This window comes from Erigeron canadensis, chromosome 7 (assembly GCF_010389155.1).
Source record: "Erigeron canadensis isolate Cc75 chromosome 7, C_canadensis_v1, whole genome shotgun sequence".
Taxonomy (NCBI): Eukaryota; Viridiplantae; Streptophyta; class Magnoliopsida; order Asterales; family Asteraceae; genus Erigeron; species Erigeron canadensis.
In genome coordinates this window covers 36,457,296-36,475,361 of record NC_057767.1, presented here as the reverse complement: position 1 = coordinate 36,475,361, position 18,066 = coordinate 36,457,296, and the positions used below count along the sequence as shown (strand labels likewise).

The window sequence follows — 18,066 nt, the reverse complement described above, 5'->3', positions numbered from 1 at the left end:
TGCCTATGATTTGCATTATAAGAGGCTTTCCAATACTAGGATTCATCCTCAAAAGAATTAGTCTCAATTAGGGTCAGGAAAAAAAACACACTTTAAGGATTAATCCCCTTAAACATACCCAATGAAAAGAACTAATCTTTGATTTACCAATTATTCGTACCATTTTACCTAAAATTTACATTTTTCACCCTCCAAAATAGGATACAAGATATATAATAGCACTACCTAAATAGCTAAATCAGTAAAATCACCACTTTTCCTACGTCTAGAACCAAGACCATCCTTTTTTTTAACATCATTTTTATTCTACTCTTACTACTAAATTACATATATGTCTGGAAATCAGGATTCTCGAAAAACCCTTATTAATCAACCCTCACAAATGTGAGAAGTGGGTAGCATGGTATCCGTGCAATACATTGACGGTGTGGTGATGGAGACGACTGCTGGTGGCAGAGGCGGTATCGAGTGGTGTACACTATTGATGTAAAACTAATTGATGTAAAGAGTTAATAAACATATTTTTGAGATATAAATGATTGACAGTGTAGTTTAATTATTTATTATATATTATAAAGCAAATTCATTTTTGATTTTCAACATTGAACTTAAAATTTCAATATTGATTATAAGTTTCAACAATGTACACATTCTATTGCATGATTTACCATACATCGTCATAACCACATTACATTAATAACTTCCGCTATGCACCGGCGCCACCATCACTACCACCACCACTCTCCGCCGCCACCACCGCCGCTACCACCGTTCGCCGTCACCGCCATCACCGTCCCCGCCATTACATTACCACCACCGCCACCACCCCATTATTGGTGTAATGTGTGAGTACCATTTTGTTAATGTTAAGGGATAATATAAATAATTTTTTTTTTAAGAAGTGTTATGCGTAAATATTATAAAAACCATTAAGATCATCTCGATCTTCCATCAATGGATTCCATTACCGTTTTCTTCTCCTTCTTAATTCTCCTCCTCACCCCTTCATCATCCCTCCTTACCGACGACAATTCTACAGACAATGTCTATGAAAACTGTCGCTTCTCATTCCTTAAATCCCTATCCGCGGCTACTAAATTCGCAAACTTAGTAGACAACTACCTCCGTAGTTCATCTGGCTTAACCGTTGGCGCGATCAATGCACTTGAAGATTGCCAATACTTAGCTAGACTAAACATTGACTTCCTTTCAACTTGTCTTCAAACAATCAACTCCACTCAAACAACAAGCCTTCCCGGTACGAAAATAGAAGACACTCAATCCATCCTTAGTGCTATTTTAACTGATACTGAAACATGTGTAGACGGCTTAAAAGAAAATGCTGCTTCTTGGACATCGAAAAACGGCATCATATCTCCAATAAGAACTGATGACAAATTGTATAGTACTTCACTAGCTCTTTTCAACAAAGGATGGGGTAGTAGTAAAAAGGGTAAAAGAATTGGTTTTTCACATAGATTATACAATGGTTTCAAAAATGGTAAATTGCCAACATTTAAAATGTCTCAAAAGCCAAAAACTATATTAGAAAATGTTGGTGATCAGATAGTTGTTAGTAATTCTGTGGTGGTAAGTCAAGATGGTACCGGTAACTTTACCAAAATTACTGATGCGGTTAACTCTGCCCCGAATAATTCTGATGCTACTGCTGGTTATTTTGTGATATACGTGAGGGCCGGTCTTTATGAAGAGTATGTTAACATTCCAAAAAGCAAAAAGTACTTGATGATGATCGGCGATGGAATTAATCAGACTGTGATCACCGGAAATCGTAGTGTTGTTGATGGCTCGACCACCTTCCGTTCTGCAACATTCAGTAAGCTACTGTGTTAAGTTATTTATACTACCTTAACAAATAAATTATAACTAGTTATATTAGTACTTTTTTAGCTATAATGATTAAAACCTTTTTATTTTTTCAAATCTTTAATATATTTTTAGTACAAACTTTTTTCATAATATATTTGCTTACTTTAGGCGAATTAACTAGCTAAACTTTTTAATTACATGTGTATCCTGTTAAATAGAAATGAACTAGAAAGTCGAAATGACTTTAAGTGTCTCTAGCTAAATATCTACATATCAAAATAGAGAATCTACTTTCTACTTTTTAACAGTTTTAACCAATATTTGTCAAAATATTTGGCAGTTGTTGTATCACCTTACTTTGTGGGAGTCAACTTGACAATTCGAAACACAGCAGGAGCCATAAAACATCAAGCAGTGGCATTAAGAAATAGTGCCGATTTGTCAACGTTTTATAGCTGCAGTTTTGAAGGCTACCAAGATACATTATACGCACACTCCCTGCGTCAGTTCTATCGTGAATGTGACATATATGGCACGGTTGACTTTATTTTTGGAAATGCGGCTGCAGTGTTCCAAAACTGTAACATATATCCACGCTTACCTATGTCCGGTCAGTTCAATGCCATTACAGCACAAGGCAGAACAGATCCGGGCCAAAACACAGGTACTTCTATACAAAGGTGTAACATTCGGGCTGCTGATGATTTGGCAGCTAGTAATGGGACTACGGTAACATATTTGGGGCGTCCTTGGAAAGAGTATTCGAGGACGGTCTATATGCAGTCTTATATGGATAGTTTGATTACTCCAGCAGGGTGGTCGATATGGTCTGGTGATTTTGCGTTGAATACATCTTATTATGCAGAGTTTAATAACTCTGGGCCTGGGTCGGATACTAGTAGTAGAGTTACTTGGCCTGGATTTCATGTTATTGATGCAACGGAAGCTGTTAACTTTACTGTGTCTACTTTTATACTTGGTGATGAGTTTTTGCCTCAGACGGGTGTCCCTTACGATGGAGGGTTATGATCGGTGAATTCAGTGCCATTTATACAGCATACCCCTATTTTAAATTTAAAATGTATACTGATTTATATATATCAAATTTCTTACTATTTAAGCTTTTGTGATTGTTTGTCATTTCCTTTGATACGTATCTATAGACTACAGATATATTAAAGGACCTTATCCCGTCTATACAATTGGGTTGGGTCGTTGGGTCATACTCACAAGTCATTCGCTTAATTACTCGATTTAGCCAACAATCTCTTTATATATCCTTTGTGTGTCAAGTGAACTTCAAGTCTCTTTAACTAACTATTTATCAAACGTCGGTCTATCCAACCAGGTTCATAAAGTACAGTTAATAAGTCATTTCGTTACATTTTTAATAACTAATACAGTAACTTCTTAGAATAGATCTTTCCAGTTTCCATGAGCTAAGATGGAAAGTCAATAATAATTAAATCACTAATGATCCATTATTCGACAAGATTACTTATGATTATACCAGAAGACAGTGACACTTATAGCGTAATTTAAAACTTCTTGATGAAATCGTGGATATGCTCACTGACTTCTTGCGCCTTTTCTTGGTTAATGTAGTGAGCAACTCCCTCCATTATGACAACTTCTTGCAAGAAAGGAACATATTTTTTAAATCCCCCTTTGTGTACAAAGTCCTTCACACCAGGTGTATTATAAGTCAAATCCAGGTCTCCTGCAATAAACTTGACCGGCACCTTAATTTGAACACCCGTCCATGGGGCAGTCAGTTCCCAGTTTCTACATCAGTGTATTATACACAACACTCTGAGTTAGGCAAAATGTAGGGATACTAATGCCTGTCAGAAAAAAGGTAGAGATGGCCGCAAGTTGATTGGGTTGGGTAACAAGTTCTGGTTAAACCTTTTACTAGAAAGTAATGACTTAGCAAGTTTTCATTGACATGTTAATATAGAAATTTGATATAAGTAAACAGGGTCAAAATCCAACATTTTGGAAGATTGTTAGTCAGTTACCAATATAATGTTGCTTCTTGAGATAGAAATTGAACCAGAATTGGTAATCTTTACTTGAAGGTTTCAACATCTGGTTAAATGTGTGGTGCAACAACAACTCTTCAAAGCCAAGAACTTGGAAAGTGAACTTACAAGTCTATAGCTCGATAATAGTTCAACCCGCCAGTGAAGCCCGTGCGTTTAAACTTGGTTGCAAAATAATTCACATCGTCTTCAGACAACCAAGAGGGAAGTGCTATCTTAGTATTTGGATCGATTGCAAATCCAACTTCTTTAGGCACACACAACAAGCCGGGATCACGATATGTTAGATACTTTTTTATTACTAAGGCAGTATCTACACTAGCAAGCTCTTTTTCAGCTTCTCCAACTTCCTGCATAATAATCATTTCCGCATTGATTCAATTAGCAATATAGGTTTGTTTAACAAAAAAATAAAAAAAGACAATTGGATTACCTGAAATCTGCAAACGTAATAATCATTTCCAAATATGGCGCGCATTGATTCAATTGGCTTTCTAAGCGGATTTCTTGGACTAAACACAACACTCAGATTAACCAAGGCCTTAATACGATCAGGCCTTAGCAAACAGAACTGCCAAGCCATAACAGCACCCCAATCATGGCCCACAAGGAAGACTTGGTCCAGACTAAGGGAGTCGAGAAGAGACACCAAGTCCCCGATTATGTGAAAAACAGTGTACTCAGCAACCAAAAGAGGGACATCAGTGTCTCCAAAGCCGCGAAGGTCAGGGGCAATTGTTCGGTAACCCAATGAGGATAGATAAAGCATCTGGTGGCGCCACGAGTACCAGAGCTCCGGGAAACCATGAAGGAAAAGAACCGGTGGACCGTCACCAGGGATCTCGGCTATGTGCATATTTATTCCGTTCACGGATATATTTCTGTGCCTTATAACTTCCATAGCGCTATTGCATGAGAGTATGTGTGACCTTTCCCGATATTTATAGTGCATCTTTTAATTAATCATTTATTTTGGTGGACCACACGACTCAACCCGTAAAAGACGACTCAACCCGTAAAAGACGGCATTGCGAGTTACTTTACTTTTCATTTAGGAAATATAATAACAGCTTTACGGGTGAGATTTTTGTTTTCCTTTAAGTTATCCGGGAAGTCTTTTCAACTCATATGTAAATGGTTTAATCAATCGGGGTGACTCTGTAATTGTTTGATATCGATAAAATGTAAGTTTCGAATCTGAGACTTGTGATGAAAACGATGGCACACAACTTGTTCATAGGGTGGTTTATATTTTTCATTGCAATTATAGATTTATTTGAAGAATTTCAATTTATAATAGTTTAAGTGTTAGTTTTATGTTTGAACATTATTTTATGACAAGCATAAATAGAAATTTAGATAAATCGAGTATAAATATATAGCTCATAGCTGTGATTCAAGATATTATAAAGTAACACCAACTAACGTTTAATAAGGGTTATGTGATGTAATTAAGGTTGCGAAACTCGTGAATTGGAATCGGAGACTAGGGGAGTCTAAGATTTTTCTAAACATCGAATCAGAATCGGATTGGTGAATAGTGAGTTTTTCATGTATAAAATAATAGTTTTTCAAATTATATGTAAAAAAAATTAAAAATATATAAAACTTCAAACTTAAACATAACATAATTTTTCAACTTAAACATAATTTTCTAGAAACAACAACATAATTCATAAAAGTTTTAACAAAATAAAAGTTTGACTTTGGTTGACCCGATCCGATACAACCAAGTCTTGACTGATACAGTCGAGTCTTGACCGATACGGCCGAGTCTTGACCAAGTTGACTCGAGTCTAGAACCCTGGCCATTTTTCAGACCCGGTATATCGTATCGCCAGTTGGCCAATACACGATCTGACTCGGTTGTATCGGTCGAGTTTCACAACACTGGATGTAATACCAGATTCGGCAATCTATGAAAGAAGTGAGATAAACAGTCTGTATCAAAGGTAGTGAGAATCATAGTTGTCCACCTGTGACGCGACTTGTTTTTAGTATTTTTTTTTAACATGGATGTAAATCACGAAAATAGGTAAACCACAGGGACGAATCCTGCAATTAGAATGTAAATTATAATTCATTAAGGGCAATAACTAAAAAGTCAAGTGTAATTCTGATAATTGAAAGATAGAATTACTTAAAATAAAAATTGGTCATTTTCTTTATAAGGTAGGAAAGATTGGTCCTTTATAGGTGGAAAAGACACAAATGCCCTCACATGAAAAACACGTGAGAGAGTTAACGGATTGGAGAAAATGTCCGTTTGTATAAAGGATTAGATGTGATCCTTATCCTCCTCAAAATGATTATCATTTTGAATAATCAAGGACGAAACTTGATTATTAGGATAAACCACAAGGACGATTTTGGTCGTTTACTCAATAATTTATTTTAATATTCCAACACCTATGGTCTATATAAAAGAAAGAAACGTTAATTAAAAAAAAATGTTTTTATATAGATTTTTTATACTGTGTATATTTTTAATGAATGAAAAAAAAAAATTGTAATGTTTACTGGTCTTTTTGAAATATACATGTGAAATATTGAGATCTTTCATTTATGAGATTGTGGACTTGTGGTGGGGTAGGTGGAAGGTAAAAAGTTAAAAGGTATACGAATGTGATAATGTGATGTACTATATGGAGTAAAAAAAAACTTAAAAGTTTGGTAATTATTATTGAAAAAATCGATTGATCGAATCAAATTGAGTGATCCGATATAACTGAAACAAAATAACCAAACCAAGATAAATAATAATGGTTTGATTTCAACTTTTGGTTTGCAAGAATTAACCGAATTGAACTCAAAACTATCAGGATGAAAGTAAGGTGGTGTTTGATAAAGTTTTAATTAAAAAGTCATGCCTTAATTTTAATTGACTTAATCTATTAAATCAATAAAATATGTTTGTTTTTGACTTAATAAACTAAAAAACAACCATATTGACTTAATCAATACAAACATTGTATATCAATTCAGTCACTTTCTTCATTCAGTTACTTAATGGATAAATAAACAAACAAACCCTAACATTATTATAGTACAATATGAATATTTGTTTTCTTAGAAAAACAATATCTATACTATATTATAAAACAAATTTCCTATGTCTAAATTTTAAGTTTCAATATTTATTTTCCCAAAATACCCAATATCTATTTTGTATTTACCTAAAATAACTATAATACTCTTTCTCTCTCCTTAAATCTCAACCAATAATTTTTTTTTCTCTCCTCCATAAATCATTTATTCACTCAATTCATTCAAAATCTTTTATTTCAAAATCTGTATATCGATAAATTATAAAAATTATATGGGTGTTCTTAAAATTTCATGTTCTTTCATTAGAGATGTTATTCGATATAACTTCGACGAATTTTTAAAATCCGATGGCAGAACCCGTACGGTTAAGGCATTTGGCTATCATACTCTATGACCTATTACACTTTATGACTCATTACCCTAATATCTCACTGCCGTAACACATGGATACTTACTCTCATCGATCATAACATCTGTACTTACATGAAAGTGATGACACATCAATAAAGTGTGTATTGTACTAAGCTATCACATGTTCATATTAAGTTTTGGTCAATGACGGGAACTTTTTACGAGATTCAAATGATATATTTTAACAAAGTAAGGTTGTATTCTAACAAAGTAACATTACCCCTAGCTTAAGGAGTAAAGTTAAGATAATCTTGATTATTGGATTAAAAAATATTGGATTAAAAACAAAGGTTAAAATTCAAAAAATGATGATCATTGATTTAATCTAAAGGTTAATGACCCTTTAACTTTATCTCTTAAGTTACCTCTAACCCTACCCTATAATTTAACAAAAATCAATTGACCAACTATCTAACTGATAACACGTTAACCCCAAATTGGAAAAGAAAAAACAAGTTACATACTTACAATGAATAAAGATCAAGTTTGTGACACACAATGTACATGCTTAACTTTTACATTTTAATGCACTAAACCTATAAAGGTATTCATGAAATCATTTTTTAGGCATAATTGGTTGTATTTAAGTTCCTTAAGGTATTCGGTTGGGATTTTTAATGGCAGAAACGTGAAAGTTCAGAACTGTTATTATTGTCCTTGCAATGCATCTAATATACCTGCCTGTTCTTTTGAACAGCTAATGTACCTGACTTGCTCTTGATTCATATGAACTTTGAAGTAAAGAGTAAAGTCAAATCAAAAACTAAAAAAATAAATGCATCATCATTTGTATACTTTCTAGGTTGCGAACCCTTCCTACTAGAAACTTGCCCGTACAGTAAAGATCGATTTTCTTAATCAACATTCTCAACACTCGGTGATTTTAATCGAGCACCATGTATATTCGCATTATAAGTCATGCAATTTTCAAGTATATTAAGGTAAAGCTTATGTTCAGACATCCACCGAAACTCGAGTTCACAAAACAGTCTAAACAGGAGATTATGTAACATTTGCAATAACCACCAACATTTCAACAGATATCTTTTTTGTTAAGTTACATGGAACGTCGAGAATCAATTTCAACAGATACCTTTAGACTAGACTGGTAAAGATCGTGCCAAGAGAGTAATTCAAAACTTCTTGATGAAATCATAAATGTGCTCACTAACTTCTTGGGGCTTTTCCTGGTTAATAAAATGAGCAACACCCTCCATTATGACAACTTCTTGCAAGAAAGGGACATGTTTATTGAAACCCCCTTTGTGAATGAAGTCCTTTACGCCGGGAGTGTTATAGGTTAGGTCCAGGTCCCCGACAATAAACTTAACGGGCACTTTTATTTGCACGCCGGTCCATGGGGCTGTCAACTCCCAGTTTCTGCAATAATTGCACACAAAGAAGGCTTGGTTAAATTTAATGTGAAGATGACAAGATGGTCGGTTTGGGTAACACATTGACATGGGGTTGGGCTTGTAATGGGTCAACTTCTAGTTGGGTTCATAATGGGCAGGGTTGACCCACAGAGAGTTCGTTTGGTCCATCATTTAAGAAATTCTAAAAATGATTAATTCACTTAAAATAAGAATTCTTGGCAACTTAAATCCTGTATGGCCCATTTGACCCGTTCCTCTTTTAGTTGTCTGTTTATTTGACTTAGCTGACCTGTTTGAAATAAATCACATACTTATCGACCCATTCACAAATAGATGAGATGAAACTGCCACACAGTAGGTCATTCACCAAAGCAAAATAGAACTCATCGACATCAAGAACTTAAGAAGTCTGCGAAGGGCAACTTACAAATCCATAGCCCGATAGTAGTTCAAGCCACCAGTGAATCCTGTACGTTCAAACTTCGTGGCAAAATAATTCACATCATCTTCAGTTAACCAAGAAGGAAGTGTGATCTTAGCATTGGGTTTACCCCCAAATCCAACTTCTTTAGGCACACAAAGCAGGCCTGGATTACGTGATGTGAGAAACTTTTTGATGATCTGTGCAGTATCTACACGAGCAAATTCTTCTTCCACTTCTCCAGGTTGCTACATAACCATTAGACATATCAGTTAACTATTATGAAAGATATGAATTGCGTTATCAAAAAAGCAATAGCAATTTGCAGAATTCTTAGTTCAGGTTAAGGACTAAGCTTAACCACTGTACAATCTATATAATCCAAAATGAGCAATTAACAACTGCTTAAGTTTTAAAGATTAAGTATACCATAAATGCACATGGAAGATTATGTAAAGCTAAATATGTTCTAAATAAAGCTCCCATAAAGTAAATCACGAATGTAAATCTTAAACTGACAAGGAAGAAGAGGTAACAATAAACCTATCACAAGGGCGGTTCAGGCAATGAGAAAAGTAAACATCGGTATTGGATCTTCTTAGTGAGAGCATAATCAACAAACCAAATGCATCTACACAAATTTTGTGTCTAAATACTTCCAAATGTAAGCTTTAAAGCCTTAAAGGTGATTTCCTGTTCCAACTATCAACTTTTAATGCTCAGGGCTTCATTTCTAAATAGACAGAATACATGTTTGCTTGTCCTATTCTTTTATTTAGAAAGATCAGAAAAGAACAATCCTAAATGAAGTAAACATGTGTTACCCATTTTGGTAAATGTATTCGATTTTAAAGTATTCACAAACAACAAATGTTAATCATAACCGTCATCTTAATCAAAACATAGATATATATTTAGGACTCACCATAGTTGTCAAAAATCGAAGGCGATCTCAAAGCGCAAAGACCACAAATGAGGCGAGAGGCGCAAAAAAAGCGCACGCTTGAAGAAAAAAAGGCGCATTAAGTAAAAAAAATATAAAATTTTTATATATGATGAAAAATAATAATAAAAGAAATCAAATATCATTAATAAAACCAAATGTCATTAAGAAACCATAAATCTTTTGGTCAAAAACTTCAAATTGTGTTGTTTTTTTTTTAATGATAGAAAAACTAAGTTCCTATTATAATTTAATTATAAATAAATAATAAATTTTATAAGTTATAACAAATTTATTATATAAATAAATAAATTTTATAATTTTATATAACCTATTATAATAATTTAAATACAAATAAATACTAGTAAAAATCTGTTTATAGTGAAAGAATATTGGTGGACTAAGATATTGAAAATAAGAATAGATCTGGGCTTTTATTACTACATATTATAAGAAAAAAAGAGACGTAGCCCTATTCCATATCAGCCGCCACTCTCTTTCTCCCCCAACTTTCAATAAGGTAACAGTTTTCTTCTTCCTCCTCTTCTTCTTCTACATATTCTTTCTTCCTCTCCTTCTACATATTATGTCTTCTACTACTATCGATGTGGTCGTCTGCAATAAAAAAATCACCGATTTGCCCGGATTCATATTTAGCCGGAAGTTTATTGTTCACCGCCGTTGACCGCTTTTTTCCATGGTCGACTTGGCCTAGGGTTTCAGGCGCTGGAGGTGGGCCTCGCCATCGCATTGCGCCTAGACGCACCAGGCGACCGCCTTTGACAACTATGGGACTCACTAAACCAAAATGTATCCAATTATCCCAATCTGCAATTTCTTATTAGACTTAGAATATGTCTGGTGAAGGTAGCTAGACCTAGAAGTCGAGGCTTTTTATTGAATGTTACTTTAGCTTCTATCTAATGGCCTCCTATGAGAGCTTTTTTGGAGTTGGGATTGTTTGTCCTAAAAACTAGATCCAAATTATTATTTTTTAAAAAGCATCCAAATATAGCATATTATTAACCGACTATAAACGACCAGAGTGATCAAGTTACAGCTTATATAAACACCATTGTCTGCAAAAATCATACAACTTTACCATTTGGGTCACTATATACATACAATTTTAGGTACAACTTAATTTTTAACAGGTGCGGATCGAATTTCGAGACTATGTTGTGTTAACAAGCTACAATTAAAAGATAATTTCTAGAATTCGATACATATAGCAATCATATAACTACCCCCAAATATAACAAATTCACACAAAAAACAACATTCCAAATTAGCAAACAAACCAAATATAACACAAATATTACCTGAAACCTGCACATATAATAATCATTTCCAAACATAGCCCGCATCGATTCAATCGGTTTCCTAACAGGATTCCTAGGACTAAACACAACACTCATATTCACCAAGGCCCGAACCAATTCGGGCCGCAACATACAAAACCACCAAGCAATAGCAGCACCCCAATCATGGGCCACAAGAAACACTTTATCTATCTTCAAACTTTCAAGTAACCCAACCAAATCACCAACAATATGAAAAACAGTGTATTGGGTTGCGGAAACAGGGGAGTCAGAGTCACCATATCCTCTGAGGTCAGGGGCGATTGTACGGTATCCTAATGATGATAGATATAGCATCTGGTGACGCCATGTGTACCAAAGTTCTGGGAAGCCGTGTAAGAAAAGGATTGGTGGGCCAGGGTTTGGGATCTGGGCTACGTGCATGTTTATTCCGTTTACTTTTATTGTACTATGTTGGATGGTTTCCATGTTTTTGAGTTCAGTTTTTTTTTTTTTTTTCTTTTTTTTTTTTGAAGAAGAAGGATGATCTGTTTTCTTCTGTTGTGTGTCAAAGTCGGCCGGGCGTCTGAACTTGAAGTGTGTGTGTGTGTGTGAGACACTTTTGACTTATATAACGGAGTATACAATTTTAGATAGGAAATTGATTAATTATTCTAACAAAATAGTAAAAAAACTCGAGGTAAGATTAAGAAAGAGAATTAATGGATATTACATGTTACTCTTTTAAAGTGTTAAAAGGATTTTTAGGCTATTTTGTTATGTTGTCGTTTTCATGAAAAAAAAAAAAGAAACAGAACAAAACACAATGCGATATGTATGTAAGACCACGTAGCAAGGCAGATGACGAGGTGTAATTTATATAGTTAAAAATCGAGGGTTTAAAGTCTGGATTTTACCGAGTAATATTTTTCGATTTTTACGTATTATAATTTCTATTTTTCTTAAGTGGAGTAAGTGAAAGTGTGAAACCAAACCTTTTAATTTGGGTGTGGTCCTTCTTATATGAAAAATCAAAAAATAAAAAATTTAGTGTATTTTTAATAACTTTTTGATTTTTGAGTAAAATAGATTCAAAAATTTTAGAGTGACATGGATTACATTCAAGTATTTTTTTTTAAATACTTATCTAATCTAATATATATATATATATATATATATTCAATTTTTAGGTTTCACGCACATATGATATTTTTAAAAGAAATCTAACAGAAAATGAAGCAAACAAACATTATAATTACATCAAGTTAACATATATCATTTTTTTTTATGTTAATTCATTATCTATAGATTAGTTGTGAAGCAAACAAACGTTTATTATTATTACATTAAGGTATTTTTAGCTATAGACAAACTAAGTCAAAAACAAACGGCAGCTGAATTTTGTTAGATATCATTTTTCCTAAAATTTAATTAGAATCCAACAAAAGAATCCATGTTGAAACATACATAAAAACTAATGTTGACTGTTACTATTATGTTATAATAACAACTTCTAATGGTATAAAATAAATAAGAATTCGAAACTTATGAAGTATGATAGAAGTTTTGAATCATTAATTTTTCCATAGAATTCCCCTTACTTCTTGTTTTTGCAACCTGCATGAGTACCATGGAGTATACGGATTTTACCCCTCGTGTAACATAAAAGTGGATATGAAAGGAGAATGGTAGGCTCATAGCAAATTTTTGCTTTAGACAGTTTTAAATTATACGGACACTTACATTTATTATTATGGTCTTGTTAATACATCATTAAGAGTCATAATCAAACTGTATAAAATAGTTGTATATTTAACAAAAATTTTAGAGGATATTCTTTTAATATGAAAAATACAAATTTTTTATACACATTAATAACCGCTTTTTGGATTGTATTTAGCATTTTACTTATTATAAATGATGATAAAATTTTGTTATGGAGTTCTCATTCTTCAAATTAAAAACTATTACTAAAAAGGTAATTACATATATTTTACATTATTGCAACTTTACTGATTAGACCTAAAAAGTTTCATGATCACTTTGGTCTTTGGTTGTGTTTGGTATGAGTTTTTTAAGGGCTTTTTGGGCTAGGGGAATGATCTTCTTAAATAAAACTCTTTATTGGGCCAAAAGGATCTTTATGCACAAGGGATTTTTATTGTAATTTTGGACACGATGCTTAATTTAAACAACAGTATATCTTTTTAAAATAAAGTATCCTATCGATTTACATAACTGTTATTAGTTTTGGACACGATGCTTCTCCAAACATCGAAAAGATTATATCTAAATAAGATCCAAAACTAATAGTTACCCAATTAGGAAATTATTTGTATAAATACGATTACAAATCCATATCCGGAATACATTCACATATTAAATTAATTTCTTACAAGTTAAACTGGTTAACATTTCGTATATTCAACCAAATTCAACAAAAATATTTACTCAATTTGGAAAATGGAAATTGAATATCGATATGATTGGAAGATATTGCATAATATATTTTCCCAAATTTATATTTTCCCTCCATAAATATAAAAATACAACTACCAATAACCTACCTATATATATACCATCTTGGACTCTTGTTGGTAAGTATACATAGAAATCCGTTTTTGTTCTTGATGAAAATCGGCATCACAAAAACAAAAATGGAGACATTGATGAAAATGTTTTTTCTATGTTTTTCTCTTTGCCTTTTGTTTCCATTGACCAAAGGAGATGGTCAGCTATCAGTCTATGATGTTCTACAAAGCTACAACCTCCCAATTGGTCTTCTTCCAAATACTACTCTTGAGTACAATGTGGATCCCAATACGGGTCAGTTTTCGGTTAACTTAACCCAACCTTGTGACACTTTTGCAGCCGGTTTTCAAATCAGTTATGAACCCACAATCACGGGTGTGATATCTCAAAACAAGATTGAAGAACTTGAAGGAGTGAAGTTGAAAGTATATTTTTTCTCAATAGGAATCAAGAATATCACTAGAGATCAAGACAATGTGATTGGGCTTAAGGTTGGCTGGATTACAAGGTATGGCCCGATTAGTGACTTTAGTACTTGTAATGAATGTAACAAGTTTTTAGCGAAGCGAGAGGCTGATAGGAAAGAAAATTAGATACAATCACGAATTATATATGCAATTCACGGATGAACTCGTTGAATTCAATAAAAGAAATATTATTAGTTATACTAATTATGCCTATCTAAAATGTCAAGTTTTGTGTGTTATATTCGATCTCTACTAGATCGTTATAACCTCCCCTCTCCATTGGTTTACTTGTTAATCTCATATAATATTTTTGTGTTTGTTGCCGTTTGATTTGTTAACGGTTCGCGTGGTTTGTTAGATTTAAAAGTTCATGGTTAATTTGATATGTTGTGGTTGGGTAAGAGCGACTTGTATTCGTGGTCCCTTGTTTCGTGGTTCATGTGGTTTGAAGCTTGGTTTTATATAGATTAGTGATTACTACTCGTATTTATTAGTGTAATGAATCAACATATGTATCATTGGAATATTCTTAATCTCAAATCCTACCTTTTACACCTACATAATCAAAACATGGGAAATGAGTGATTTTCATATTAAAAATACACATTAAAACTTTATGGAGTAAATTCCAATAGACTCGTATTTATATACCATCTTTGTGGTAAGTCCTCTCATATAGAAATCCATCACCCATAGCGAAAATGGCACTCACCAAAACCAAAAGGGAGACATTAGGGGTGATTTTTCTTTGTTTTTCTGTTTGTCTATTATCTACGCCATCCAACGGTGATGGCCAGCCCACGCCCTATGAAGTTCTGCAGAGCCACAACCTCCCAATCGGTCTTCTTCCAAAGGGTGCTCTTGGATACGATTTGGACCCCAATGATGGTCAGTTTTCGGTTAATCTAACCAACATTTGTAACATATACGCTGGTGGTTTTAAGATCAAATGTAACCCCACAATCACGGGTGTTATTTCAACAAATAACCTTGACAACCTAGATGGTGTGAGGGTGAAAATTGCAGTGTTTTGGATTAAAATTGAGTGGGCTAAAAGAAATGGCGACAATATCGAGTTCAAGATTGGCAATTTTGCCAAAAAAACTTTCCCTGTTAGTGACTTTACATCTTCTCCTGGATGTAGCTAGATAGATGGTAGTTTAGAAATGTTGCAACAATAGTTTGATTGAAAGAGAACTTATCAATCCACACTTTCATGGATGAACACATTCTGGCTAAATGTAATGCAAATTAATCAACAATAGCTTGTTTGTGAAACAAATATTTACTTTAATTTCTTTGACTATACTATATATCAAAAACACCACAAATTGTATTTGCCATGTCAGAATCTCACTTCTAAATTTTATTGTAAATATACAACTAATTTATACACCTCAATTACAGTCATAGCAATACCTTTAAGAAAAGGTTTTGCCTCATTTTAAAAGAAACGGTGAAATAAATATTTAGTTATTGTTCATTTGTTATACATTAAAGCAGTTTAGGCAATGGTCAGTTTTATTGTATAAGAAACTCTTAAAAGTCAAAGTCCGTTTTATAACAGCAAGAAATTACTGTAAATATTTGTCGACAAACAAACTATTAGTTGTAGTTGTTGAATTGCAATAAATTTAGCTGAATGTGTTCATTCATGAATTCCACCAATGTGGGTTGATCCAAGTTCTGTTTCAAGTAGCCATTTCAACTACTAGCAGCTGCCAATCTTGAACTTGATATTGTCCTCATTTCATTTAATTCCCTCAATTTTAATCCAAAACAATGTGAATTTCACCCTCCGACCAACAAGCTCGTCAAGGTTGTCTGTTGTAATCCCACCAGTGCTTGTGGGGTTATAATTGATCTTAAAAGGTAAAACGTAAAATAATGAGCATATTATATGAGATTAACAAGTAGAAGTAACTATAATGTTTCTTTTATTGAATTCAGCTAATTCTTCCATGAATTGCATAATTTGTAGTCAGCTCTAATTTTTTTCTTATTAGCCTTTCGCTTCCCTAAAAGCTTATTAGATTCACTATACGTACTAAAATCACTAATCAAGCCATACTTAATAATCCATCCAACCTTTAGCCCAATCACGTCGTCTTGATCCTTATTGTTGGTTTAAGTTCTGCAATGTTGTTTCGGTTATGAACCAACAAGCACGGGTGTGATATCTCGAAACAATAAGGATCAAGAATGTCATTAGAGATCAAGATAACATGATCGGGCTAAAGGTTGGCTGGATTCCGAAGTATGGCCAATTAGTGATTTTAGTACGTGTAGTGAATGTAAGCGAAAGGCTGATAGAAAAGAAGTTAGAGCAGACTACAACTCATTAATTTCAACAAAAAAAAAAACATTATTAGTTACTTTTGCTTGTTAATCTCATACAATATTTGTGTGTGTTGTCGTTTGATCAGTTATGGGTTGGATAGAATTTAATCTGGTATGTGCAGTACTGCTATAGTTTGTTGGTCTATGACTTCTGCTTGGGTAAGGCAGTTTGTGTTTGTGGTCATTTGTTTATTGGTCCACAGTTTTTCGTGATCGGGTAAGGCTGCTCGTGTTCACAGTGATCCGTTGTTTCATGGTTCATGTGGTTTGAACTTTGAAGTTTGGTTTCATGTAAATTAGTACTCATATTTCTTAGTGTGATCAATATATGTATCATTTGAAGTCTTCTTAATCTCAAATCCTACCTTTTACACCTACATATATATTAACTTAACTACTTAAGGTACCTTTGGCATAATCTAATTTATGGTCCAAACGTGTGAAATGAGTGATTCTCACATTTAAAACACACATTTTAAACTTTATGCAGTAAATTCTAATGGGCATTTTTGACCTATTTATATACCATCTTTGTGGTAAAGCCTAACATATAGAAATCCATAACCCATATCAAAAATGGCACTCACCAAAACCAAAAGGGAGACGTTATGTGTCATTTTTCTTAGCTTTTCTGTTTGTCTATTATTTATGTTATCCAACGTTGATGGTCAGGGGACGCCCTATGAAGTTCTAGAGAGCCACAACCTCCCAATCGGTCTTCTTCCAAAGGGTGCTCTTGGATACGATTTGGACCCCAATAGTGGTCAGTTTTCGTTTAATCTAACCAAAGCTTGTAACATTCATTCAGGTGGCTTTAAGATCAAATATAACCCCACAATCACGGGTGTGATTTCAACAAATAACCTTGACAAACTAGATGGCGTGAGGGTGAAAATCGCATTGTTTTGGATTAAAATTGAGTGGGTTAAAAGAAATCAGGACAACCTCGAGTTCAAGATTGGCAATTTCGCCAAAAAATCTTTCCCCGTTAGCGATTTTACGTCGTCTCCTGAATGTAGCTAGATCGTATCCACATTGGTGGAATTCATGGATGGATACGTTCGGCTAAACGTAATGCAAATCTACAATAGCTTCTTTGAGAAATAAATATTTACTCCAATTTCTTTGACTTGATTTCCTAATAGTTTCTTACTCAGTGAAAGTGACAATTTACTATACTACATTAATATTAATATATTTTTTTTAAAAGGAAGAGCGGATAAATGGCTAACACCTCGAACTTTGATGAGTCCACGTCAGGTTCGAATCCTGGCAATGCCCTAAAAGATTTACTCTCCCATGTGTAGATGGGTACCATACCGTACCGAACCGATTGGTACCGAAACCGAAAA

The 18,066-nt window shown here is 33.7% G+C and overlaps 6 protein-coding genes across 6 annotated transcripts; 4 read left to right on the top strand and 2 right to left on the bottom strand.

Moving 5' to 3' along the window:
• The first annotated feature begins 954 nt into the window (after positions 1 to 954).
• LOC122609448 (probable pectinesterase/pectinesterase inhibitor 41) lies at positions 955 to 2,926 on the top strand. The gene is made up of 2 exons (XM_043782491.1): positions 955 to 1,837; positions 2,171 to 2,926. Exons 1-2 carry the CDS (start codon positions 955 to 957, stop codon positions 2,857 to 2,859), a joined length of 1,572 nt encoding a protein of 523 aa, XP_043638426.1. The 3' UTR covers positions 2,860 to 2,926.
• A 326-nt stretch (positions 2,927 to 3,252) lies between these two features.
• LOC122606873 (epoxide hydrolase A-like) lies at positions 3,253 to 4,776 on the bottom strand. Its single transcript, XM_043779755.1, has 3 exons — positions 4,309 to 4,776; positions 3,984 to 4,225; positions 3,253 to 3,615 (listed from the first exon to the last, which is right to left on the bottom strand). The coding sequence occupies exons 1-3, from the start codon at positions 4,774 to 4,776 to the stop codon at positions 3,369 to 3,371; spliced, it is 957 nt and encodes a 318-aa protein (XP_043635690.1). The 3' UTR covers positions 3,253 to 3,368.
• Positions 4,777 to 8,311: 3,535 nt separating this feature from the next.
• On the bottom strand, positions 8,312 to 11,984 carry LOC122606874 (epoxide hydrolase A-like). The gene is made up of 3 exons (XM_043779756.1): positions 11,397 to 11,984; positions 9,138 to 9,379; positions 8,312 to 8,714 (listed from the first exon to the last, which is right to left on the bottom strand). The coding sequence occupies exons 1-3, from the start codon at positions 11,862 to 11,864 to the stop codon at positions 8,468 to 8,470; spliced, it is 957 nt and encodes a 318-aa protein (XP_043635691.1). The 5' UTR covers positions 11,865 to 11,984; the 3' UTR covers positions 8,312 to 8,467.
• Positions 11,985 to 14,032: 2,048 nt separating this feature from the next.
• Positions 14,033 to 14,500, top strand: LOC122609447. Its single transcript, XM_043782490.1, has one exon. It carries the CDS (start codon positions 14,033 to 14,035, stop codon positions 14,498 to 14,500), a length of 468 nt encoding a protein of 155 aa, XP_043638425.1.
• Positions 14,501 to 15,075: 575 nt separating this feature from the next.
• Positions 15,076 to 15,522, top strand: LOC122609446. Its single transcript, XM_043782489.1, has one exon. It carries the CDS (start codon positions 15,076 to 15,078, stop codon positions 15,520 to 15,522), a length of 447 nt encoding a protein of 148 aa, XP_043638424.1.
• Positions 15,523 to 17,290: 1,768 nt separating this feature from the next.
• Positions 17,291 to 17,737, top strand: LOC122609445. The gene has a single exon (XM_043782487.1). It carries the CDS (start codon positions 17,291 to 17,293, stop codon positions 17,735 to 17,737), a length of 447 nt encoding a protein of 148 aa, XP_043638422.1.
• Positions 17,738 to 18,066: the final 329 nt, after the last annotated feature.